Source organism: Gorilla gorilla, chromosome 17 (assembly GCF_029281585.2).
Source record: "Gorilla gorilla gorilla isolate KB3781 chromosome 17, NHGRI_mGorGor1-v2.1_pri, whole genome shotgun sequence".
NCBI lineage: Eukaryota > Metazoa > Chordata > Mammalia > Primates > Hominidae > Gorilla > Gorilla gorilla.
Window position 1 is genome coordinate 52,185,272 of NC_073241.2, and position 27,836 is coordinate 52,213,107.

General features: G+C 37.6%; 1 protein-coding gene across 8 annotated transcripts in view; it reads left to right on the plus strand.

Moving 5' to 3' along the window:
• RBBP8 (RB binding protein 8, endonuclease) overlaps positions 1-27,836 on the plus strand; it is a 94,253-nt gene that overhangs the window by 18,927 nt on the left and 47,490 nt on the right. For all 8 annotated transcript variants that reach the window (XM_031003568.3, XM_031003566.2, XM_031003569.3 and 5 more), the window contains 3 exon segments: positions 1,260-1,355; positions 20,629-20,741; positions 27,013-27,079. In XM_031003568.3, the coding sequence (XP_030859428.2) occupies positions 1,260-1,355; positions 20,629-20,741; positions 27,013-27,079 (276 nt within the window).

The window sequence follows — 27,836 nt, forward strand, 5'->3', positions numbered from 1 at the left end:
TATTAGGAAATATTTTATTTATTTATTTATTTATTTTTGTTAAATGAGAAATGGCCAGGTTAACAAGCTTCAATGATATATTACTGTCTGTTATTTTCAAGTTCTCAGATGTCCCTACATGCTACCATAACTATATTTGTTGTATAGCCAGAAGGTGTTGCTCTTACGTGTGTTGGTTTTTCAATTAATATAAACTGTTCAACAAATATTTAAGAAATTCTCTCTATATTTGATACCTGACATTTTGGCTTAGTGGTTTTACTCATCTATTTTGGTGCCAGTGACACTATATTCTAGCCACTTTGACACAATCATTTTGACATCTACTTTTTATGACAGACTGATTTGCCACTCTTAATTGATTTGGTATTTTAGACCCTTCAAGGGACTGGGAGAAGGTGTTTGAATCACAGTATTATATTTTCAGCTTCAAGACTATACAGAAAATCCTAATCAAATTTCTAATGGGTTTTCTTAGAATTAAAATATGTGAATACTTTATATATAATAAGGTGATTTTTAAAAATAATGATAGAGGGGTAAAATATGACAACTTTGGAAGGTAATTAGGTTTAAGTAGAAGAAGATTCTGGTTGTCTTTGTTAGTTTTTTCCTCACTATAAAGTCATAATGGTAAACACTTAACATAAAGCCTACTGTGTGCCACTCTGTTCCATATCCAATACATACATTAATACTTATTTCTCAGACCTTTTGGAGTAGATATTAATGTATCTACACTTTGTGAGGCACAGAGAGTTTAGGTTAATTGTATCAGGTCACACAACTGGTAAATGAAGAGCTGGACTCAAACCCATTTTGCATCTGGGCGTAGGGTTCCTGTTCATCCGCTTCACTGTAAGCTCTGACTTAAAAGAAAGACGAGGTAAAAATTTTAAACAACACAGAAATTAGTAAAATAGAAAGTATGAGTTCCCCATAATTGAAAGAGATGATGTGAGTAGAGAAATACTATTTACATTAATAAATATATGCAAAATAATAAAATAATGTACATTTTGATAGCTATTTTGACAAAGTTGAGTCAATAGTGGCATGATACCTTTATGGTATATAAGAGCTCTGCAGAGAAAATTCTGGTATAATTTGAACTGTGATTTACAAGATATTCCAACCTGACCTTTTCAGTTGTTTTGTTTTGGTACAAGAAATTTGTTATATAAACATGGTGGAGCTCTTAGAATTATCCTGTTAAGAGTATTTTTATCTGAAAAACTTATTTATTTTTTGACCTTTAGAGATGCACAAAGACTAGAAGAATTCTTCACCAAAAATCAGCAGCTGAGGGAACAGCAGAAAGTCCTTCATGAAACCATTAAAGTTTTAGAAGATCGGTGAGTCTGGCACTTAGGTCTTGAGTAAGAAGTGATTTCCTCCATAATAAGAAGTACATTGACTTTCATTTGTAGTTAGTTTTGGGATTGAAAGTGATCTTTCCCACAGCCTTCTCTCACCTTTGAATGAATACTTTATGAAAATAAGGATCTATTCTTAAAGATTTTCATTAATTCTGAGATCACATCAGTTTACCCTTTAAATGATATCTTTATCTGGTGTTTGATGTAGTGGAAGCTCAAGGGTAGCAATGTTCTAATTCATTTAATGCTTTAATTCCAGTTTTACTTCTAAGTAGGTGGAAACTGCTTCACAATTCTGTTTCTGTCGTCTTTTCTTGCTCTTGCTGTTCTCTTTTCTTCTTTGCAAATTTCCTCACTTTGAGGGAGTCTAGGGATCTTCTTTCTGAGTATTCCTGAGATAATATTATCACTTACTTCCATACACAGACTTCTTTCTTTCCCACTCCTATGAGGTTAACACTGAGGATTAGAAAAGGCTTCCAGCATTTGCTGTTTTCCCTTTTCTGAATTGTAAGTGCTATTTAGGACCCATAAACTACCTACCTGCTATAGTAAACAATATTCCAGCCAAGCGTGGTGGCTCACACCTGTAATCTCAATACTTTGGGAGGCTAAGGTGGGAGGATCACCTGAGGCCAGACATTGAAGACCAGCCTGGACAAACAAAGCGAGACCCTGTCTCTACAAAAAATTTTAAAAGCTGAGCATGATGGCCTGAACCTGTAGTTTCAGCTACTCTAGAGGATCGCCTGAGTCCAAAGTGTTTGAGGCTGCAGTGAGCTATGATCGCACTGCTGCGCTCCAGCCTGGGTGACAGAGCAAGACCATGTCTCCAAAAAAAAAAAAAAAAAAAAACAAACTCACAGTATCCCATACTTTCTTTATAGTTTCTATTTTTCCAGGGTAGGCATAGTGGCTCATGCCTGTAACCTCAGTTCTTTGGGAAGCCAAGGCAAGAAGATGATTGCTTGAGTCCAGGAGTTCAAAACCAGCGTGGCAGTATAGCAAGAACTCATCTCTACAAAAAATTAAAAATTAGCCAGGCATGTGACTGGAGTCCTAGCTACTCAGGACACTGAGACGGGACGATTGCTTGAGTCCAGGAGTTTGAGCAAGCTATGATTGTGCCATTGCAGTCCAGCCTGTGTAACAGAACAAGACCCTGTCTCTTAAAAGAATTTTTTTCTAGCCGGGCGTGGTGGCGGGCACCTGTAGTCCCAGCTACTTGGGAGGCTGAGGCAGGAGAATGGCGTGAACCCGGAAGGCGGAGCTTGCAGTGAGCCGAGATTGCACCACTGCACTCCAGCCTGGGCGACAGAGCAAGACTCCGTCTCAAAAAAAAAAAAAAAAAATTTTCTTGGTATTTTTGTATATGTTACGGAAGGGCTGGGTGATTTGAGTTTGTCTCTACCCTTTTAGTGGTGAAATAATTTAATATCTTCATATGTGCAAACTGAAATTGAGTACTTTGTACAACTACCAACTCAATGGATGCACATTTGTTGGAATAGGCAGTGTATTGTGGAATAAAGACCTGTGTGCTTTAGAATCACATATGTTTTTGAATTCCAGCTTCACCCTGTGTTCTTAATTCAGATTCCACAACAAATATTTGAGTCCTTGCTGTCTTAGGTGTTGCTCTAGGGGGCTAGGGATGATACTTTTCCTAGTATGTCATGGATTAAATGAGACAGTGCAAGTAACAATACATAACAGAAGTTGAATAAGACTTACATATCTTAGTTGGTGAATATAATTTAGCACTCCTGTCTGTGCGTATATTTAATTTTCAAAGGTTGGGAGTGAGCCATACGACAAACAAATGAGACAATTTCAGATTATAAATGCTATGAAGAAAATAAAATCGAATTATGTAATTGAGTAACCACAGGATCTGTGTAGAAAAAAAACCAAACGCAGCTTTTCCCACTGTACTCATACAACATGCTTCAGACACCAGACGTGAGGAGGAGTTTCCCCTACCAACAAGCAAACAATTAATTCTACAGCAGACACTAGCTGGGTATCCTCTTAATTCAGTTCCTACACTGGGTATGGCATCAGGTCCCACAGGTTGAGGGCTTTGTCCCCATGACTGTGTCCTTCCCTCAATTCTGATGCCAATTTCAAGCCCCAGGTTGTTTACCCATGCTTTGGACAGACTCTAAATTGGGGTTCCCACAACCCCCTCCTCGGGTTATAATTACTAGAGTGACTTACGAAACTCAGGAAAACATTTATATTTATCAGTTTATTACAAAAAATTTGTTACAGGTTACAAGTCAACAGCCAAATGAAGAGATACATGGGGTGAGATCTAGAAGGATCCTAAACACAGGAGCTTCTGTCTCCATGGAGTTGGGGTGCTGTCTTAACTGAGACTTGATTGACAGAAAGGAACCATCCACTTGAAGAACTAGAGACAAAAGGGAATAGAACAGACAAATGTGAAAGTCTAAGGTAGAAATAAGTTTGAAATATTTGAGGAACAGAAAGTCTACTGTGGTTCTAGTTTAATGAGTAAAGGGGATGAGTGATAGGAGTGAGATTGGAAATCTAGTGGGGCAACAACTAGATTTCGTAGGGACATAGGCAAAAAGTTTGGATTTTAATTGTGATGGAAACCACTTAAGCAGGAGAATAACAAAGGGATATAAGTAGGTAGCAACAGCCTCTCTATCCAAATGGAAATGTCAAGTAGATAGATGTATATGTGAATCTAGGATTCAGTGGATCTCTTAAGGACATCTCTGAATAGTATAGGAAGAAAGAAGAGGTCTTAGGACTGAATCCTTTGGCATTCCTGATTAAGGTTTCATGAAGAAAAAGGACCCAGCCAGCAAAAGATTGAGAAAGAGAAACTATTAAAATAGAAGAAAAGCCGGGAACATAGGGCTTGACCACTAACAATACCTTCTTTGCAGGGCTATTTTGAAGTTTAAATGAGATAATGGAAGCAGCAGTACATAACAGATATTTAATAAGACATATACTATCTCCTAATTGGAAGATGATTCCAACTTTTAGCACTCTAGTCTGTGTTATATAACACAGCCATGTCTAGGCTGTCTAGCTGAGAAGCCCGGAAACTAGAAAGCCATCTCTCCCACTCACCCTTTCCCAGGTCAGCAATGGAAAGGAAATCATTAGTTACTCATCTGTAGTGTGGTGAGGTGCTTCCTTCTGTTTTCTCTGGATATGTAGTAGAGGATTTCAGGGAACATATCTCTCTCAGCCTTTAACTCCAGCCATTGAAGAGCTTCCTTCTCTTATTTCACCACGTTTTTTCTCTCATTTCTACCATTACACCACTTTCTACAAGCAGTGAGGTTGGAGTGAGTAATGGCATTAACGCCAAGAGATTAGGAATGCTTTTTGTTCCATCATTCCTATGTAAAGAAAATTTCAAGATTGGTATTAATAACTAAATATGTTAGCCTGAGTTCTCTGAGAAGCAAACGTCAATAAGACTTTGGACACTGAAGAGATTTATTGGGAAAAATACCTGTAAGAAATGAGGCGTCTGGGAGAGCTGTCAGACCCTCATGCCTCTAACTCTGTGAAGAAGAGAGGGAAGAGGATACTGTACTTGTAAGAGAGCTTTGACAAAGCTAACAGGGAGTCCTGGAGCCATAGTTGCCCTGCTTTCCTCATTTATAGCAGGATCTGACTATGGGATGCCTGGTGTATTCACCTATATGGAGACAGGTGAAGGATTTCACAGCACAGAAGGTGGAGCCAGGGATTTTATTCTCCTACTGTGGTAGGAGACAGTAAGATGACTGGCCAACTTATATTGACTTCCAGTACTCTTCCTGTTTAGTTATTCCTTAGCAAGTTGTTAGAGCCCAAAATTATTACACTCAAATTTACTGGATAACATTTTCATTATGTTTTTCTTGAAACATTGGCTTAATACAATTGGCTCTCCATTTCATCCCCAAGATAGTATTCTTCATCCTGCCCCTTGAAGGGCTTTCCAGTGTCTTCAAAACACTCTTCATTTTATGGCTTAAAGTTTGAGCTTCCTGTTCTGGTAACCTTTGCAGTCTTGTACTTCCTTTTTAAGTAGTTCTTCTTCTCCAGGCCGTTTCAGAGAAGAAATCAGTGGATGAGTGCCTCATCTCCTTCCCATTAAATTACTTTCTTTTATGTAGTCTATATATATTTTTTTATTTTTATTTTTCCCTGTATTAGTCCATTTTCATGCTGATTTAAAGGACTGCCTGAGATTAGGTAGTTTATAAAGAAAGGTGGTTTAATTGACTCACAGTTCTGCAGAGCTGGGGAGGCCTCAGGAAACTTACAATCATGGCAGAAAGGGAAGCAAACACATCCTTTTTCACATGATGGCAGGAAGAAGTGCCAAGCAAAAGGGGGATAAGCCCCTTATAAAACCATCAGATCTCATGAGAACTCACTATCCACAAGAACAGAAGCATGGGGGTAACCACCCCCATGATTCAATTACCTCCCACGGTTGGGACTGTGGGAACTACAATTCAAGTTGAGATTTGGGTGGGGACACAGCCAAATCATATCATTCCACTCCTTGCCCCTTCCAAATCTCATGTCCTCGCATTTCAAAACAATCATTGCCTTCCCCACAGTCACCTAGAATCTTAACTTATTACAGCATTAACCCAAAAGTCCAAGTCCAAAGTCTCATCTGAGACAAGGCAAGTTCCTTCCACCTGTGAGCCTGTAAAATCAAAAGCAAGTTAGTTACCTGCTAGATACAGTGGGGATACAGGCATTGGGTAAATACACCCATTCCATATGGGAGAAATTGGCCAAAACAAAGGGGCTGCAAGCCCCATGCAAGTCCAAAATCCAGCAGGGCAGTCAAATTTTAAAACTCCAAAATGATCCCCTTTGACTCCATGTCTCACATCCAGGTCATGCTGATACAAGAGGTGGGTTCCCACAGTCTTGGGCAGCTCTGCCCCTGTGATTTTGCAGGGTACAGCCCCGTTCCCAGCTTCCTTCACGGGCTGGCATTGAGTGTTTGTGGCTTTTCCAGGTGCACAGTGCAAGCTGTTGGTGGATCTGCCTTTCTGGGGTCTGGAGGATGATGGCCGTCTTATTACAGCTCCACTAGACAGTATCCCAGTGGGTACTGTGTGGAGGCTCCAACCCAACATTTCCCTCCCACCCAGTTCCACATGGTTGGGGAGGCCTCAGAAAACTTAACAATCATGGCGAAAGGGGGAGTAAACACGTCCTTCTTCACATGATGGCAGGAGGAAGTGCCAAGCAAAAGGGGGAAAAGCCCCTTATGAAACCATCAGATCTCGTTAGAACTCACTATCAAGAGAACAGCAGCATAGCGTTAACTGCCCCCATGATTCAGTTACCTCCTACCAGATCCCTCCCTCCCGACTTCAAGCAGTTCTCCCACCTCATCCTCCCAAAGCGCTGGTATTGTAGGCATAAGCCACTGTGCGCAGCCAGTTGATATATTTAATTGTTAAAATTATGTGTTTTATTCTGCATTTCTTAAAACTAGATTCTTTTTTCTTTAAGATCTATTCTACCTCTGGTGGATGCCATGCTGCTTTGGTATTTCTCATTCTAAATATTCCCTTGCCTTTCATTCCATTCACCTTTACATCCTTAGGTACATGGGCCTGTAATTCATTAGGTGGTATTAATTTGGTGGCAGGGAGTCGGGGTGGGATGAGGATATGTAGCTCATTGTTTTGTAGACTTGCTTTTGCTCACCTTTCTTCAAATGCAAATCCAAAATTTCCTCTGGGCACACTTAAAGATTTATCTCTTGTTTCATGAAGCTCCATTTAATTAAGCTGCAGATCTGTTTTTTTAAATACAGTAGTTAGTATGTATTGAGGATTCACTTTGTACTTAGGCATCCAGCGCTAAATCTTTCTATTAACACTACAGGATAGATGATAGATCCATTTTGCATGTGAGGAAACTAGCTGGCAAAGAGCAAAGAAGCTTTCCCAGGATCACATAGTTAATACATAATTAGGTTTATATCTTTTTTTTTTTTTTTTTGAGACAGAGTCTCACTCTGTCGCCCAGGCTGGAGTGCAGTGGCACGACCTCTGCTCACTGCAAGCTCCGCCTGCCAGGTTCACGCCATTCTCCTGCCTCAGCCTCCCGAGTGGCTGGGACTACAGGCGCCCACCGCCTCGCCCGGCTAATTTTTTTTTGTATTTTTAGTAGAGACGGGTTTTCACCGTGTTCGCCAGGATGGCCTCGATCTCCTGACCTCGTGATCTGCCCACCTGGGCCTCCCAAAGTGCTGGGATTACAGGCATGAGCCACCGCGCCTGGCCAGGTTTATATCTTAAATCTGATCCCCGCTTCCATTTTTACTATTTCATGATGCCTCCCCTTTATATTGTCTTAACTTTATTAATGTTATATAAATTAATTACATCTTAAATGATCATCTCAAAGTATTTGTGCTTGATCTAAAGTTTACCGAAACAGACACTCTGAAATATCAGGTCTTCAACATTGCCTATTGTATAGTCTGTTTCCTTGGAAGGTTTTTTTTTCATTTTTGTTTTTTTAATTGTTGCTAACTAAATACTACCTTTAAAGGACTAAGTAGGTAACTTTTGGTGAATTTCTGCCTTATTTAAAATTTTGTTTTAGTTCTATGTCATATGTAAGAATGATTATCTAGAGTAAGCTTTAAAAATCTGTACAAATTAACATTTTGCTGAGACCTTTAAAAAGCAACGTGTATTTTGTTCATTTTTTTTTCTTTTGTTTGGTCTTTTTGTTTTGTTTTGTTTTGTTTAGAGACAGGGTTTCACTCTGTTGCCCAGGCTGGAGTGCAATGGCACCATCCTAGCTCACTACAGCCTCAAATTCCTGGGCTCAAGAGATCTTCTCACATCAGCCCCCCAGGTAGCTAGGACTACAGACAAGCACCACGCCATGCCTGGCTAATTTTTTTGTTTTTATAGAGACTGTCTTGCTGCGTTGATCATAGGCTGGTCTTGAACTCCTGGCCTCAAGTGATCCTCCTGCCTTGGCCTTCCATGGTATTGGGATTACAGGCATCAGCCACTGTGTTCAGCCTATTTTGTTAAAATTTCTGAACAGTAATTCAGCCTACTCTTCATAAAACAAAGCAATTCTTAGTATGTTAATGGGAAAACACTGAGATATTTCAATGAAGGGAATTACCTAGTAAAAGTAAATTAGATAATAAAAAGTTCTAAGTTCTAGTTTTATATGGCTCATTTATGTTTAATGATTATTATGTTTTATATTATGTTTAATAATTATTATTATGTTTAATGAGTATATTTACAGACTGTCCTTCAAGGAACTAAAGTATTTCACTAAATCTAAGAAACAGTCACTGTGCTGGAGAAGTAGATAGAATGCATTTTTTTTGAAAATCTGAACAAAGAAGTTAAAACACAGTTGTCTAATAGAGTTTAATATTTTTTAAAGCATTTTGGCAGTCAGTGAACTCATTTTCAGATGTTGTTAAAAGGAAAATTGATACTTACAATCAGGAGATTTATGGTTCTGCAACTATTTTTCAAACACTGAAGCAAGTGTCCGCTTTTGTGTTGCTGTTACTCATAGATTTGAATTTAAACATCGTATTATTCAGGAGACTTTCTCTAACTTCCTAGACTAGGTTAAGTTGCTGTGTGCTTTCATATACTCTATTTCTGCTGTCACAGTATGAATTATACTTTGTTGTAATTACTTTTTCTTTTTTTTTTTTTTTTTTTCCTGTCTTTCTCTGGTAGACTGTAAGCTTTTTAAAGAAATGGCATTACCTTCATCTCTGTTGTATTCACAGCACTGAGCACATTGTAAGTAAACAGTGAAACCATATTGAATGAAAATGAATAAATGTCAGTAAATCTTTTTGGGCTATAGCAAACAATTGAGCATAATTGTTACTCTGATAAGTTTTAGTAGCAAATGGAAGCTTTTATTTCTTCATCCTTGTGAACTGGAATAAACTCAGAATGCCTGTTGCTTTCTGCCTTTTGTGGAATTGCTCTTTTTTCCCTTTACCTGTTACATAGCTACTGAAACTGCATTCTCTTGTGAAATTGGGAGTGTTTTTTCTTTAGCAGCAGCAGTGGAAGATAGGCAAGAGGAAGGCAATAGAACCATGCTGATGGAAACAGGAGCTAGCACATTTTCTTGCATCTATTTAAATTTAAACTAGGATCAGCAATCAAAAATTGACCCTTTTTCACAGATACTATTATCAAGAATGGTAGGTGATAAGAAAAACTGAAAGTAATAAGCTAGGGAATATTGCTTCATTTTGTAACCATCTAGCCAGTGATATTTTAAAAATCCCTCTCCTGTATTTGAAAAGTTATTGTTTTAGCTCTTCTATTTTACCTTTCAACCTTAATATATATATTTAGGTCTTTGTTTTATATTGCTTCACCTGTAAACAGTTTCCCTGTTCTTACCATTATGTTACAGGAAGATACTGGTGTTTCTTACCCTTTCCTCTATCACTTTTCCGCTCTTTCTACCCTCTGCCTTTGATCAGCTGAACCTTTACAATATAAATATGGTCAAGGTTGACAATAGTTATATTCTTTTCTATTACCAGATTTCAGTCTTTTTTGTATTTTGTTTATAAGCTGATTCTAGAAGTTGGAAAATAGTAAACTGAGTTTATTTATTGACTGTATAAATATTCACTGCAGAGCTAGGATTGCATTTCTTTACATATCTGATGTCATGGCCTTTCTGCCACTGAGGGAAATTGTTTCTAATTGTTTCTAATGTCCAGATGAAATACATTGTTTTTTACTTTGTCCCCAATCAGTTGTTCAAATCAGCTCATAATTATGTTACGATAATGACTTATTTAAATGTTTTTTTCTAGAATTTCTCACTACCCTTTTTCATGTTGAGACAAGAACCATGTTTCCTTACATCATTAATATTATTTAATGCCTTAGTTATTCTACTCATTCATTAATTTTTTTTGTTGTAAGTTTTGTTTGTTTGTTTTGAGGCAGGGTCTCGCTCTGCTGGAGTGCAGTGGCGTGACCTTGGCTCACTTCAGCATCTACCTCCCAGGCCCAAGTGATTCTCACACCTCAGCCTTAGAGTAGCTGGGACTACACATACCACTACATCTGACTAATTTTCTGATTTTTTTGTAGAGACAAGGTCCTCCTATGTTGCCCAGGCTTGTCTTGAACTCCTAGGCTCAGACCATCCTCCCACCTCAGCCTCCCAGAGTACTGAGATTATAGGCATGAGCCACTGTGCTCAGCCAGTTCTTTTTCTTGAAGAAATATTTCTTGGGCTAAAAAACTTCTTGTACTAATTTAGGTCATTCACTTTCTAGACTATTCTAGAAAACTGTCATTCTGGATTTCTCTTCATTAGATCCCTGCATTAATTCAGTTATTTCATTTCTCTCATGTTAAACAGTCAACAAATACTTATGAACCACCTGTTTTGTTCCAGGCACTGTTTTAGACCTTGGGGATACAGCAGTGAATGTGATCGATAAATGTGGGCCTTTCTATTGGTTTTTTAAGCTCATTTTGTTACAGCTTACCCTCAAGTAACTGCTGAAAAAGAAGGCACAGGAACTAAATTTTCAAAGGGTCCTTGCATTCTTGAAAATATTTTTATTCTACTGTTAAATATAGTTGATATTTTGACTGGATATAAATTTCTAGGTTTAAAATCGTTTTCCCTGAAAACTTTGAAGGCATTTCTCATTGTTAGCATTCCAGTACTGATACAGTCTGCCACTCTCGTGTTAATTCTTTTGTAGGTAACAGATTTTCTTTTCCTTTCTGAAATTTTTCCTTGTTCTGAACCTTCGTGATGCTCTGTGTGTGTGTTTCCTTCATTGCACTGGACACTAACCTAAAAACTAGCACTCAAAGTCTGGTAATTTTTTTCTGCCACTTTCTCTATTTTTTAATGGTCTCTCTGGAGCACTTCTTAGTCAGAGACTGATTTTTTATCATCTTTTCTCTTATTTTCTATTACTTGTTTTTCTTCCATGTTCTGTGAGATTTCTTTTATTCTCCAACCCTACTATTGAAGTTATTTTGACAATCACGTACGTAATATCCAAGAACTTTTTATTATTTTTTGATTGTTGCTTTATATTTATATGTGTGTGTGTGTGTGTGTGTGTGTGTATGTATACTCTTGTTTTATGGCTGTATCATTTCCCAGATTTTTCCAGGAATGCTAGATAGCTTTTGCTTTTCCCCCTCAAGGTCTTTTTGTGTGGTAAAAATCTATATAAGATGAACTTTCTTTTTTTTTTTTTTTTTTGGTGGTTGTTGTTGTTTTGAGACAGAGTCTTGCTCTGTCACACACGCTGGAGTACAGTGGTGTGATCTCAGCTCACTGCAAGCTCCGCCTCCCAGGTTCACACCATTCTCCTGCCTCAGCCTCCCGAGTAGCTGGGACTACAGGCACCTGCCACCACGCCCAACTAACTTTTTTATATTTTTTCATAGAGACGGGGTTTTACCATGTTAGCCAGGATGGTCTCAACCTCCTGACCTTGTGATCCGCCCACCTCGGCCTCCCAAAGTGCTGGGATTACAGGCATGAGCCACCACACCTGGCCGAACTTTACTATTTTTTAAAAAACAACTTTATTGAGATAAAATTCACATAACATACTGTTTACCAACTTAAAGTGTACAGAGGCCGGTGCAGTGGCTCACACCTGTATTCCCAGCATGGGAGGCCAAGTAGGCAGATCGCTTGAGCCCAAAAGTTTGAGACCAGCTGGGGCAACATGGCAAAACCCTGTCTCTAAAAGTACAAAATTACCCAGCATGGTGGTGAGTGCCTGTAGTCCCAGCTACTCGGGCTGCTGAGGTGGGAGGATCACTTGAGCCCAGGAAGTCAAGGCAGCAGTGAGCAGTGATCATGCCACTGCACTCCAGCCTGGGCGAAAGAGCAAGACCCTGTCTCAACAAAAAAGACAAATGATTATCAATGCTTATATTACAGTCTCCCTTTATAAAAAAAAAAGTTTTTTTCTTTTGACAGTCTCATTCAGTCATCCAAGCTGGAGTGCAGTAGCGCAATAATGGCTCACTGCAGATTCTCCTGCCTCAGCCTCCCAAAGTGCTAAGATTATGGGAGTGAGCCACTGTGCCTGGCCTATAAAAATTTTTTATAATGTAATTTTTAGTATCCTGAAATGAAATTTAAATAATATAACCTACCTACATACATAATTATTTTTTAAATATCACAACTATATAGAGAAAATTGATTGGTAGTATATCAGAAAGTAAATATTACGAGTATGCCTGTTCTAAAAGATGAGTTGTTGAGATACTCGTTCCTTTGTATAAAATGATCATTAATGTGACTGATACAAGTATGTTTATTGATGATTCAAGTAACACTAACTGCATTTTTCGTCAGTGACATGATTTTTCAAAATTGTAAAGAATATTGGTAAATAGGAACAGTTCCAACAGACCTAATCATTTTTGTTTGTTTAATTAAAGTTGTATCAGCTCCTAGTTTAACTTGTAAAAAGCATTATATGTATGTGACCAGTAATCAGCAAGAAATAAGGAAAAGCGAATGACAAAAAAGAAAAACTTGAATGTGTAGCTGGGAGATCAGCATCAATATCAGATGCCTGTTAACCTTGTTTAACCCTTCTCTTAGCTGTGAGTTTAAGCCAGACTTAAAAGCCAAGCATGAGTGGAAGAGCTGGGGGCCCAGCTATACAGGTAGGAAAGCTAAGCATGTAATGAGTGCTGATGATGAAACTTATTGCAAGCCATGGATGGCTCCATAGGTTCAAGGCATACCATACTTCTTACACTCCAGAGTGAGTGGTAGGGCAAGTGTATATATTTTAAGTACTCAGGCATTAGCTTTTCACTGTTAACAAAATGGCTCAATGTAAGGATAAGACATGAAAAGAACATAGGTAGGAGAAGATGAGAGTGCCTTATTCTAAAGCAAGCTTGTCTAACCCACGACCTGCGGGCTGCATGTGGCCCAGGACAGCTTTGAATGCAGCCCAACACAAATTTGTAAACTTTCTTAAAACATTATGAAATTTGTTTGACTTTTTTTTTTTAAGCTCATCAGCTATCATTAGTGTTAGTGTATTTTATGTGTGGCCCAAGACAATTCTTCCAGGGAAGCCAAAAGATTGGACACCCCGTTCTAAAGCTTTAAGGATCGATCTGTGAAGAGAAGCTTCTGAGCAGATTCCCGGGCCCCGTACCTGCAGATTCTAATTCAGTTGATCATGGGTAGACTTACAAATCTTTTTCCTCTCTTTCTCCCTCCCTCCGTTTTAAAGCTGCTTAGGTGGTTTTGAGAAATAGCCAGGTTTAGGGACCACTGATCTAACGATCTATTCAACATGTGTTTAAAATTACCTTCCTAATTTCTGGGTGATCGTCTTTTCTGTGCTTAAACATGTCCAGTGACAAGTGAAATCACTCCCTTCTTAGGTAACACATTCCGTCCTTAAATACTGTAATTGGAAAGTTTTCTTTATACTAGGTTTATATCTGTAGAATTGCTGCCCATTGGTCCTAGTTTTAGTCCTTTAGATCATAAATCTCTTTCACATGATTAACTTTTCAGATATTTAGACAGCTGTCAGCCCTCAGTACACTTCTGACATTTTTTTTCTCCTGCTGATTTTCCTGTTTGCTTTACTCTACTGAAGTTATACTGGCCTCCTTGACATTTCTTTAATAGTCCAGGCACTTTTCAACTGTAGGAATTTTGTACTCTATCCTCATTCACCTGTAACAGTCTCTTGCAGGTATTCTTAAAACTCACTCCTTCTCATCATTTACATCTCCTCGCAAATGTTAACTTCACAGTGAAGTTTTTCTTCAATAGCCTATTTAAAATTGCACCAAGTTCCCCAACCTAACTGGATCTTCTATCTCCCTCTGTGATTTGTTTCCTCCCAAAGCACGTATCACCTTGTTTTTTTTTTTCCTTTTTCTTTTTTTGAGACAGAGTCTCACTCACTCTGTCGCCCAAGCTGGAGTGCAGTGGCGCAGTCTTGACTCACTGCAACCTCCACCTCTCGGGTTCAAGTGATCCCCCCCCCAGCTCACACACATACACACCCCCTCCTCTCCACCCCCCCACCTCAACCTCCCTAGTAGTTGGGACTACAGGTGTGTGCCACCATGTCCAGCTAATTTTTCTGATATTTTTCGTAAGGACAGGGTTTCACCATGTTGGCCAGGCTGGTCTCAAACTCCTGGCCTCAAGTGATCCACGTGCCTCAGCCTCCCAAAGTACTGGAATTACAGGCATGAGCCACCGCACCCAGCCCCAAAGTACATACCACCTTCTAATACGCTATACAACTTACTTTACTTTCCCTTTTTTTTGTCTATTTTTTATTGTGTCTCTTCTACCAGATTCCAAGTCAAACAATTGTACTGATCTTTCTCATCTTTATAATTTCAGCCAAAAGAACAGACATTTATTCAGAGTGGGAGATCAACAAACATAATGAAGTTCTCCTTCTTTCCAATTTCCCCTTCTTCAGAGGCAGTCATTTTCAATTCTTCATATTGTTTTGCTGTTTACTTCAAAAATCTCTTTTTAAAAATGTTTATGAGCTATTTACAAATTTTTCTTGACTTAGGTGTTTTTTTTTTTCTTTTTTCTGCTTTCTACATAGACGCCATTCCCATTTCCCTCTTCCTCCTATGTAGTGTATAATAATTTTGGTTAGATCACTATTGAGTTTTTATTTTATGATTATGTAAATGCAGTTCAAAGCTGAAACATATTGTAAACTGTAATTTTTCTTCCTATGCAAATTTCTGTTGTCCATAGTGTTTATGATGGACCTTTTTTTTATATGCTTAGTGTTCTTACCAACCACTAGTTCAACCACAACGTTCCATCATTTATCTAAATGTATCAAGGTGTTTAGATGGGTTGTATCTTCTGTCATTTCACCTTTTCAAACAGATCTGTCTCAGAGGCTCTGATCTGCTTCAATTTGGACTCTGTCCTCTTTACCTGCTACGTAGTGGTCATCAGAGGTTCCTTTTACTGCTTTCCTTTTTCATATATCTAGGACTTCTTTTCTGTTTTGTCTTATTTTGGTAGAATGCCTCCTCCAGTAGATTTCTGAGATGGAGTGTATGAGACCTAAAAAAAGTTTATTTTAGAAAATCACACATATATAAAAGTAGACATAATAGTATAACCAATTCCATTGTACCCATCACTTGGTTTCAGCAGTTAATTGTGGCCATTCTTGTTTCATCTTTGTTCCGATTAGTCCCTCTCACTACCATTTTGAGACCTTGTCTCAAAAAAAGAGTACCATTGTCATGCTTAAAAAAAAATTAATGATAGGAAGCAAAATTTTTGAGATTTTTACATGTCTGAAAATTTTTGTTGAAATAATAGTTGGAGAATATAGGTTTAGGTTGGAAATAATTCTCTTTCAGAATTCCAAGTCACTTCTTTTAGCTTCTAATGTTGCTGTTGAAATCCCACACTATTCTGAGTTTTCTTTTTTCCCCCACAATCCCCACCAAAACAGTGCTGTTAGTCTTTGTTTGTTTTTGAGATGGGATCTCATGTTGACCAGGCTTGTCTAGAACTCCTGGCCTCAAGCGATCCTCCCATCTCTATTCTGATTTTTTATCTTTTCTGTGTACTCTTTAAAAAAAAAAATTTCTTCTGAACGCTTATGGGCTCTTGTCTTTGCAGCATCCAGAAATTCCATAATGATGAGTTCTTTTGTATAGATCTGTTAACATCCATTGTGCTGGAGACTTAGGTTTTTTTTTTTATTTTTCTTTTCAGTCCTTTAAGTAGTGGGCCGTGTTCTTGATTTTCTTCACTATTCCCCACACTGCCTCAAATCCCCTCCTATGTTTCCTTGCTTTTCCTGGAACTCCTATTCTTTATATGATAGACCTTCTAGAATAATTGCCCAGTTTTGTCTTTTCTATTTTCTCTTTACTTTTTGAGTAGATTTTCTTAGCTTTACTTTCTTACCTTCTATTTGTAGTTTTGTCTTTCTTAATATTTTTAATTTTTATTTTATTTTATTTTATTTTATTTGGTTTTTGTTTAAATAGTGACAGGATCTCACTATGTTGCCCGTGCTGGTCTTCATCTGGCCTCAAGCAATTAATTCTTTTTTGCTTCAGCCCCCAAAAATGCTGGGATTACAGGCATGGGCTGCCACACCTGGATACTATTTTTAATTTCTAAAGTCTCTTTTTTGTTCTCAGAATATTTCCTTTTATGGCAATCCCATTCTCATTTTATAGTTTTCACATCATTTCTTACCTCTAGAATATAGTATGTCCTCACTTAACATTGTAGATAGGTTCTTGGAAACTATGACTTTAAAAGAAATGACCTACAGCACCCTTCGAATAACATCCTTTCCTTTGACATCATTTCATTTTAACAGTGAGGGGGAAAAATTAGCTTGCTTATACATCATTTAACTTGAAGTCACAGTTTCCGAGAACCTATCAATGATGTTAAGTGAAGGCTTACTGTATTCTTTATAATTTGATGATTGTGATTGTGGTAGCGTTGGCATTTTTTCTTTTTCTTTCTGTATAGCTTATTATTTCTTCCAGATTTTTTATTTCTTTTTTTAATGTTTTGTTTGCTATGGTTTCTTATAATTTATAAGCATTTCTCAGATGCCTTTTGATACTTGGTTATTTGTTATATTTAAGAGATGAGAATAAAGTAATTAGAAGCTCTGAGTGCATGGGTAGAGCTGTAGACTGTGAGCTTCTCTGTTAGAATGATCTGGCTGGTCTGTTTGCTTGAATATGCCCTAATGTCAGTATCTTTAGGTCTTTCCTGTCAAGTTGGTCAGATTTCCTAAAGAAGACTCCTTAATTCTATTTTCTAGAATGTGTAATAGGGCTGACTCCCAGTGTTCTTGGAGCCAAGTAGATGATGAGGGCCTAGGCTGGAATCTGAGAATTTGGTGTGTATATATATTCATTTCATTATTGTACTCCTACTCCTAACTGAGCCTCATGGCTCCCAGACCAGACACTCTCTGTTTTAGATTGTCTAAACATTAAACCTCCAGTCTGCTGCTGGGATGTCAAAGGGGTAATCACTTGAGTGCTCAGAATATAGGAGAGAATGTTCGTATAATAATTTCTTAAAATGTGCTTTTAATCAGTCACTCCCAGAACCAATTGTTGAGCCTTTTGGGAATTTTACAGTGTGAATCAGGTTGGTTCTAGGTCAGTACTGTCTAATAGCATTTTCTGTGATCGTGGAAATTGTTCTAAATCTGCACTGTTCAATATAGTAGCAAGTAGACATGTGGCTACTGAGCACTTGTCTGCAACTGAGAAGCTCAATTTTTATTTTTATTTTATTTATTTAAATTGAAATAGCCACATGTGTCTGTGTCTACCATCCTGGACAATGCAATTCTCAGCTTTTCCCATCATTGGCTTATGATTTAGCATTCTCAGGTCACTTTCTATTTGCCCACCAGCTGCCTTGCTTTCGTTTTTTTGTTTTGTTTTCTCTTCCATTCTTCTTGTCCTCATGTGTTTGTATCTTTAAAATATAGATACATCTTTACTGTAATTTTATGAGATTCTAGAAAGGAGCAGAAATAGTTGCAAGTGTTGACTTTACCATCTTTAGTTAAGTGGTGTTCTTTATACAGTGTGATTTTAAGGCTTCTGATCTAATTCCTGTCTTCAGACTGCATTCCACTTAAATCATGATGCCTAGCTGTTTGTTCATTCATTCTAGAAATTCGGATTCTATTAATGCTACATATGACTTCCTATCTTTTGATTCTACATCTATATCAACATTGTTTCATATGAGTTTTACTTTTGTATAAAATGTCTGGGTTCTGGCCAGGCACGGTAACTCATGCCTGTAATCCCAGTACTTTGGGAGGCCAGGGTGGGAGGATCACTTGAGCTCAGGAGTTTGAGACCAGCCTGGGCAACATAGTGAGACCCCATCTCATTAAAAAAAAAAAAAGAAAAAAAAAAGTCTGTGTTCTTTTATTTTGCTTTGCTTTAGTTGTATACTTTTCATCTTTTATCTCTAACTTATTTTAAAATTCGTGGCATATGCTACCATGCTGTGACTTCCACAGACACTTAAATACTTACTATCTTTTTTTTTTTTTTTTTTTTTTTTTGAGACATAGTCTTACTCTGTCACCCAGGCTGGAGTGCAATGGCGCTATCTCAGCTTACTGTAATCCCTGCCTCCTGGGTTCAAGCATTTATCCTGCCTCAGCCTCCCGAGTAGCTGGGATTACAAGCATGAGCCACCACACCCAGCTAATTTTTGTTATTAGTAGAGATGAGGTTTTGCCACATTGGCCAGGCTGGTCTCTTAACACCTGACCTCAGGTGATCTGACCACCTCGGCCTCCCAAAGTACTGGGATTACAGGCGTAAGCCACCATGCTCTGCCAACACTTAAATACTTATTATATTATTGGCTTAGTTATTGACTTGAAATTATTATCTTTGGGCCAGGTGCAGCGGCTCACGCCTGTAATCCCAGCACTTTGGGAGGCGGAAGCAAGTGGATCACGAGGTTGGGAGATCGAGACCATCCTGGCTAACGCAGTGAAACCCCATCTCTATGAAAAATACAAAAAATTAGCCAGGAGAGGTGGCGGGCACCGGTAGTCCCAGCTGCTCGGGAGACTGAGGCAGGAGAATGGTGTGAACCCAGGAGGCGGAGCTTGCAGTGAGCTGAGATTGCGCCACTGCACTCCAGCCTGGGTGACAGAGCAGGACTCCGTCTCAAAAAAAAAAAAAAAAAAAACAAACAAACAAAAAAAAAAACAATTATCTTCGAATTTATTTCCTGAATTCTTAACGTGGGGTATGTGTCTCCTTTTTAACTGTATTTTTTTCTGATTAGGTAAATAATGAAATTGGAAAATGTTTCAAAAATATGGAAAATGAAGAAGAGAAAATCTCCCATAATACTGTCACCTACAAGATAACTATTATTAACATTTTGGAATATAACTCTCCCTCGCCTGCTTGTGTGATATGTATTTTTCTCTTCAACAGTCACAAATAATTAGTAAAAGCTATTTCGTATTTTTTTTTTTTTTTTTTTTTTTTGAGACGGAGTCTCGCTTTGTCGCCCAGGCTGGAGTGCAGTGGTGCAATCTCAGCTCACTGCAAGCTCCGCCTCCCAGGCTCACGCCATTCTCCTGCCTCAGCCTCCCGAGTAGCTGGGACTACAGGTGCCCGCCACCACGCACAGCTAATTTTTTGTATTTTTAGTAGAGACGGGGGTTTCACTGTGATAGCCAGGATGGTCTCGATCTCCTGACCTTGTGATCCACCCGCCTCGGCCTCCCAAAGTGTTGGGATTACAGGCATGACCCACTGTGCCCAGCCTGTAATTTTTTTTATATAATACATTGTGAATTTTTACTAATTTTTTTTAATGCCAAAAGGAAAATATGAGGTGACTTTTTCTCCCTTGTATTTCTTGACCTTTATTCAACAATATTGACAAAAAAAAAAATTTTTTTTTTTTTTTTTTTGAGTCAGAGTCTTGCTCTGTCCCCCAGGCTGGAGTGCAGTGGCATGATCTCAGCTCACTGCAACCTCCACCTCCTGGGTTCAATCGATTCTTCTGCCTCAGCCTCCCGAGTAGCTGGGACTACAAGCGAGCACCACCACACCTGGCTAATTTTTGTATTTTTTAGTAGAGACGGGGTTTACCGCATTGGCCAGGCTGGTCTTGAACTCCTGACCTCATGATCCTGTCGCCGCAGCCTCCCAGAGGGCTGAGATTATAGGCATGAGCCACTGTGCCCTGCCAATATTGACAAATAAATTTTGATGAATTTAATTTTTCATCAAAAATATTGAACACTCACTATGGGTGACATACTGTGCTGAGCAAAGCAGCTGCAAAGTTGCTTCAGGTATAATTCTACCCCTTGGTATTAGACTAGGGTTCATATTTTGACCATAACAAATTAAAACAAGGTCAGCTTCTTCAATAAATAAGTTCCCTTAGCATGAGTTTAAAATTGGCAGATTTTTATAGAATTGCAATCTGAAGAAAATGGTGGTATAACATGATTTCAGCCTATATAAGAATATGTTAAAGGTATAATAACATCATTAATCTAGTTGATTTTCACAGTATTTGCCAAGTCAGTTCCTTAAATCTTCATAAAAGTCTTGGAATTCCAAAGAAGGAAATCTCTTTTAGTGGATGAAACATACCTTGTTTTGTTTCATAGGTTAAGAGCAGGATTATGTGATCGCTGTGCAGTAACTGAAGAACATATGCGGAAAAAACAGCAAGAGTTTGAAAATATCCGGCAGCAGAATCTTAAACTTATTACAGAACTTAGTGAGTTTCCTTTCTTCATTTATTAATTATTAAAGTATATAATGTATTATTTTTAAGACCTATTAGTAAATTGGTTGTAATTAAATGGATGGTTTACATGTATTTTTCCTTATTTAGTAAAAGTTCAAATGTCCTTTTTTGTACTTTTTGTAGATTTAATCTCATGCTTAATTAATAAGAAATAGGGTACAAAAAGGTTGTGCAAATACTGTCCACATTGGTCTTAAGTCATCAGTTGTAAGACAAGAAGCAGGTGGTGTTTTTTTTTTTGGACATGTCCATATTTGCTTCTTTGGTTTTATCTTTATTTCATGTAACCTTAATACTTAGTAAAGTTAAATACAAAGCAGACAATTTATTGTTCTACACTTGTTTTCTCTCTTGGTATTTATGACATACTGTTTTTATAAGTATACTATTTTCAGTTTATTCTCCTTAGCTATTGAGTGTAGAGTTTTTCTACATTCTTAGCTGCCTTCTTTTATTCTTTTAATACTTCTGTTAACCTTATTCTCTTATAACTATTTATTTCTTTTGGTGACCATTACCTGGATTTCCCATAAGCAACTCACAATCAATATATTCAAAATCTAATTAATTATCTTCTTTTCCAAACTAATTCTGTCTTTTATTTTTTTCTGTTAATTATATTGCTACCCTGTGGTTATTCAAGCAAGAATATTGAATATATGCTCATTGTTTTTGAAAGAGGTAAGAAAGAATATAGCTTTATTCTGCTCCCAGAGGTGACTACTGTTAATAGTCTGATACATATCTGTCCAGGTCCAGGTTTTTCTGTCTCTGTGCCTTGTTAGACCCCGCTTCCTTCCCTTCTCTTTTGAATTTTAATGGTATCATACCATACTTTGTGTTCTAATGTGTTATTTCACTTTAGACTATGTCTTGGAAGTCTTTACATGTTAATATGTCTGTAGATTCTGTGGTGTATATGGGTGAACGTGTGCATACATTTATTTAGGAATGTAAGAATATTATCAATGAGTAGAAAATTGTTACATCTCAATAAATATATAGTTGTTCCTTGCCATCTGTAGGGTATTGGTTCCAGGACCCTGATGCATACCAAAATCCTTGGATGCTCAAGTACCTTATATAAAGTCACATAGTATTTGCATATAACCTACCCACATTCTCTTGCATACTTTAAATCATCTCTAGATTCCTTATAATACCAAATGCAGTCTCTACACATCACTTCATTTGTGTGAATTAAATGTAGTATTCGGTGTCTGGCAAATTCAAGTTTTGCTTTTTGGAACTTTGTAGAATTTTTTTTTCCCAAATGTTTCCCATCCACAGATTTAGAACTCACAGATATAGAAGGCCAACTGTAGTTGAGATCCACAGTAATATTATTGTTAGTACTACTGGAAATAATCTCCAATAATGTCTACATATCTAATAGATTTCCAGCAACTTTATCTAAAATAGAGCCAAAAACTCCAAGCAAGCAAAAAAACTTATCTAGGTGTTAAAGTATAAGACAACGTTTTTTTAAATGGCTGCATTGTATGCCATAGTATAGGTGTCAATTTTTTAGCTATTGTCACTTTAATGGACTGCTCAACTTTTTGTTTGAATGTTTGAGAATTTTTATTTTCTTACATCCTCCTCAGATTTGGGCAAAAATGTATTAATAATATTCAATCTGGTGGGTGAAGAATGATACCTTTTTAAAATGGGCATTCACTGTTACTGTTCCAGTCAAGTATTATTTTATATGATCGTCTTCTTGGGTGAATGGCTTATTTATTCTTTGCCCAGTCTTAAATTGCCCTATTTGCTGTTTGTATTTTTTAATTTAGTGAATAAGAGTTATTTATATATTATGGAAGGATTATTACACTTTGGTAGATATGCTGTGCATATATTTTCTACCTTGCCATTACCTGTTGACTTCATTTTATAACTACTTGACAAGTGGAAGTTTTGTATATTTTCTTACCTTGTTTAGGAAGGCTTTCTCTATCTCCAAGAATATAAAAATATTCTCCAATTTTTGTACATATGATATATAAATATATATATATACACACACACACGTAAATTTGCATATTTAATCCATCTGGAATTTTTAACATGGAATGTGAAGTAGAAGTTTACCATCTTTAGAATTTGCAGGCATTCATCCTCAAGCTTCCTGTCTCATGGTCAAAAGATGGCAGGTACTTTTTCAGGCCTCATAACTGCATTCGTACAAGGAAGAAGCAGCAGCAAAAGGCTGAAATGAGCATGCCAGGAGAGTCTTTAAAAAAAAAAAAAGCTTCTTTGAACACCCACCCAATAACTTTTGCTTCAGTCTCACTAGCCAGGAACCACCCCGACCCTCCCACTCGCTCCATCATTGGAAGATGACTAAGGATTTCTGAGGTCTTTCATTAGCTTTATTTTGCTGTAGATTGTCTAGGTAAAAATATTTGCAAATAGTGACAATTTCATCTTTCAATTATTTTTACAGTTTCTTTTGGTGATTGTTTTTCTTTACATACTTTATCGGCCTAAGGGGCTTTAGAATACTGCCCAGAATAGCAGTTGATACATAAGGGAAGACTAGACTATATTACATTTAAGTGTGCTGTGGCCTTCTAGTAGATAGGTGAAATTAAGTTATGGATATTTCCTTCTGTACCTCTTTTGCTAAGTTTTGCTTAATTGTGAATTTATAAAACTCTTAGCATCTGTTCATGTAGTAAGTTTTACTGATAGCTTTTCTAGGGTGAACCAATGTTTAATTTCTTTTTTTTTTTTTTTTTTTTTTGAGACGGAGTCTCACACTGTCACCTAGGCTGGAGTGCAGTGGCGTCATCTCTGCTCACTGCAACCTCTGCCTTCCAGATTCAAGCAGTTCTCCTGCCTCAACCTCCCGAGTAGCTGGGATTACAGGCGCCCACCACCACGCCCAGCTAATTTTTTGTATTTTTAGTAGAGAAGCGGTTTCACTATGTTGGCCAGGCTGGTCTTGAACTCCTGACCTCGTGATCCGCTCACCTCGGCCTCCCAAAGTGCTGGGATTACAGTTGTGAGCCACCGTGCCTGGCCCCAGTGTTTAATTTCTAAAACAGACAGGCTTGATATGTTAATGTTTTAATTGGGGAACATACATTTAAATCATCATTTTGTTCATTCAGTTTTTCTGCCAGCAAGGTTCTGTTACGATCCAAAGAATTAGGGCAGGCGCGGTGGCTCACGCCTGTAATCCCAGCACTTTGGGAAGCTGAGGTGGGTGGATCACAAGGTCAGGAGTTCAAGACCAGCCTGGCCAAGATGGTGAAAACCCGTCTCTACTAAAAAAAATACAAAAATTAGCCGGGCATGGTGGCAGGCATCTGTAATCCCAGCTACTCGGAAGGCTGAAACAGAGAATTGCTTGAACCCGGGAGGCAGAGATTGCAGTGAGCCAAGATTGCGCCACTGCACTCCAGCCTCGGCGACAGAGCGAGACTCCCTCTCAAAAAAAAAAAAAAAAAAAAAAAAAGATCAAAGAATTAGCTGGGATGCTTTGAATCTTGTTTATATTCTTTTTTTATTTTTTAGAGATGGATTCTTGCTCTGTCTCCTAGGCTGGAGTGCAGTGATGCTATCTCAGCTCACTGCAACCTCTATCTCCTGGGTTCAAGCAATTCTCCTGCCTCAGCCTCCCCAGTAGCTGGGATTATAGGCACGTGCGACCATGCCCGACTAATTTTTGTATTTTTAGTAGAGATGGGGTTTTGCCATGTTGGCCAGGCTGGCCTCGAACTCCTAACCTCGGTTGATCCGCCTTGCATTTTTAAAGTTAATATCTTAATTCTCTTCTGAATAATACAAGAATTTTAAAGCACTTAACTTTGATGATCTTCTCCACTTACATGCTGCTCTTGCCCAGTATTTCATTTCTGTATAGTTTTGGGGTTTTTTAGCCCTACAAGCTAGATATTTTTTTTAAAAATTACCTTTAAGTAAAATTACCTTTCAATTAGCCCAAGGGAGAATCTTTGCTTTGCTGATAGTAAATCTTACAGGGACCCTACTCTAATGACTGAAAATGGGAGGGAAAGACACCTTGCTAGAGAGCTTTTCCGTATGGATAGTTGGTCTTCTGAGCGTGAAAGTGCCTTCTCTTGTGTCTACTATAAATTACTTGGGAGCACTGCTCTGATTTTCTTGTCTCGGTATTTATTAATGACTCCTACATCAAAACTTTTAGAGATCTATCCTCATGACTTTAGCCTAAGGGCAACTATTAGGCACCCTTTATTTACCCATTTAGCAATTTGTGGGCCATGTTGCCTCTGATACTAGAATTGGTATGAGATTCTTCTAAGAATACTCCCTTTTTTAAAGGCCCTTTTTCATTGGATTTTACCATCAATCTGAGCCTATTTTTAAATAATTCAGAAATTTTTTATAGTTCTGATCTGTTAGTGACACCCTTTCTGGCTTTTTAATACTGCAGTAGACTTACTTTAGAGTGTTGTCATTTTATTTGGATTTGGAGAGGGAAAATCAAGTAAACCATCTTAATCAGAAATCTAAGGTCATCTTTGACTTCTGTGAACCCTACAAAGGATGAGTTGCCAAATACTATGATTCTGCCTCTGTTACAGTTCTTCTACTGGTCTTTACTTCCTATTTATCCACCTCTACATAGGTCCAGATACTCATTTCTTTTAATGACCACCTGACTTTTTGTCGTCAATACTTTCTTCTCACATTGGTATATGCTATATGTACTAACAAATCAGTCTTCCCATCATTCATCTATAAAAAATTATTCCTGGTAATCTATAAGATAAAGTTTTAATTTCTTAACCTGCTATTGAAAGCTTTCTACCGTTTATTATACCCAGTCTTTGTTCCACTGATTCTCTCTGTAGAATAGTTTCCTGTCCAGCTCAGTTGCCCTTTTTTTGATGAATGCCTTCCTGATCTTCTCCAGGGCCCAAAGTAACCTCTTTCTCCTTGGAAATTTCCTTAGTACTTTATTTGTACTTCTCGATTGCCTTTGTCATTTTTAAACCTATAAAACATGTTTATGTAGTATCTTGTCTCCTTTGTTAGACTGCACATTGCTTTAGGTCACTGTCTATATCTTAATTTTTTTGGATCCTCCACGAAAGTAGTTTAATAACCTCACATGTTGTAGATAGTCCAGAAAATTTACTCAGTGTAAGAAAATATGTTTAGATTTATAAACCACTAAATTATTAACAAATTTTAGAGTACAATTAACCTTCTTTGGTGAAAGTTCATTGTATTTACTGTGACCTGATTTCTGGGATCTACTTCTTTTACTAAAACACATGCTTAACCAGTGACGTCATACTAAGCATTGATGAGAGTTTTATGCTGGTTCCAGTAGAAGTTACAGCCCAAAACTGGATTTCTGCTTTACAAATTAAATAAATACAGATAGGAAAATTTGGTGGAGATTCAAACAAACAGATACTCTTCAATGGATATATTTAAGTTACTGATAACCATAATTATTCATGAAACCTAGAGTATGACTAAGAAGAAAATTTGATTTGATAAATGTGCTTGTTATAAAAATTACACTGATATTCAGCGTTTTTTGGTGTTTTTTTGTTTTGTTTTGTTTTGTTTTTGAGACTCTCCGCCACCCAGGCTAGAGTGCAGTGGCACTATTTTGGCTCACTACAACCTCAGCGTCCTAGGTTCAAATGATTCTCCTGCCTCCACCTCGAATAGCTGGTATTACAGGCATGCGCCACCACACCGGCTGATTTTTGTGTTTTCAGTGGAGACGGGGTTTCACCATGGTGGCCAGGCTGGTCTCGAACTCCTCACCTCAAATGATCCACCCACCTCGGCCTCTGAGTGCTGGGATTACAGCTGTGAGCCACTGCGCCTGGCCTATTTTATTTTTATGATCAAATTAATTTCAAGATAGAGACTCTTGCTAAAATGGTATTTGAAATTAGTAGGACTGAGTAACCAGATGGAATGCTTTCTTGTCCTCAGTATGAATAATTATACTCCCTAGTACATGAAGTACCCTCTTTTGCCTGCAAGCATTACATAAAATTATCAGTTAATCAGTTACATGGAACTGGCACGGTGTGAGATGTAGTACTCCCTACCTAGTAACGAATTAGTTTTGCACACTAGTGTTAACCCTGAATAAACATTATGATTTAGGATTAGAAGTACTAATTTCTTCATACATGCTGGCATATTTTATTTGAAAGCCTAACATAGATGTTAATATAAATATATTATTTGCCTTCTTTTTCACATTGTTTTTAAGTGAATGAAAGGAATACTCTACAGGAAGAAAATAAAAAGCTTTCTGAACAACTCCAGCAGAAAATTGAGTAAGTATTTTCCTCCAACCTTGTTATTTTATTTTACTTAGCTATACAAACCATGAAGATACTGTAAGAGTTGCAGATTTCATTTTAAAAATTATGAAGTGTTCTGTAGTTAAAAAATACAAAGAAAATCACTACATGTTTGTGTTTTGAGAGTATAGTGTGAATGCATCTCTTAGATTAGTGCTTGAAGAAAGTGTCAACATTGTAATTAAAACATTTTAATTTTTATAATGATTTATTATAAATAATACATTATTAAAATACTTATATTTCAAACAGATGTTTGAGTTTTGTTAGCTCCCTTCCAGCCCGGTCCCAGAAGCTTCATAAGGGCAAACTGAATAAGTGTTTCCTCTTATATAGTACTCAGGCCTGTAGAACTTCTTCCTTCCTCTATTTTTCTCCCTTTTCTCCCCATTTCTCTTAAAGAATAAAACCAGTAACTTTTATCTTGTGTGCCACTTCCTCTTGTGTTTTATGTTTATTATTTCTAATTCTCACTGTGACTTTGCAAAGTAGTTTTATTATCCCCACTTTACAAATGGGGAAACCAAAGGTCACAGTCAAATAACTTGCCTATCATCTTACAGCTAGTAGGTAATAGGACTGTCACTCAGACCCATATTTTTTCTGAAAAGCCTCTTTTCTTTCCATTATCCAACACTGTCTCAAAAAAAGAATATTTTTCTAGATATGATCTGACTAATGCAGAGCAGAGCAGAGATATGACTAACTTTTAGTTCCCATTTATATAAAG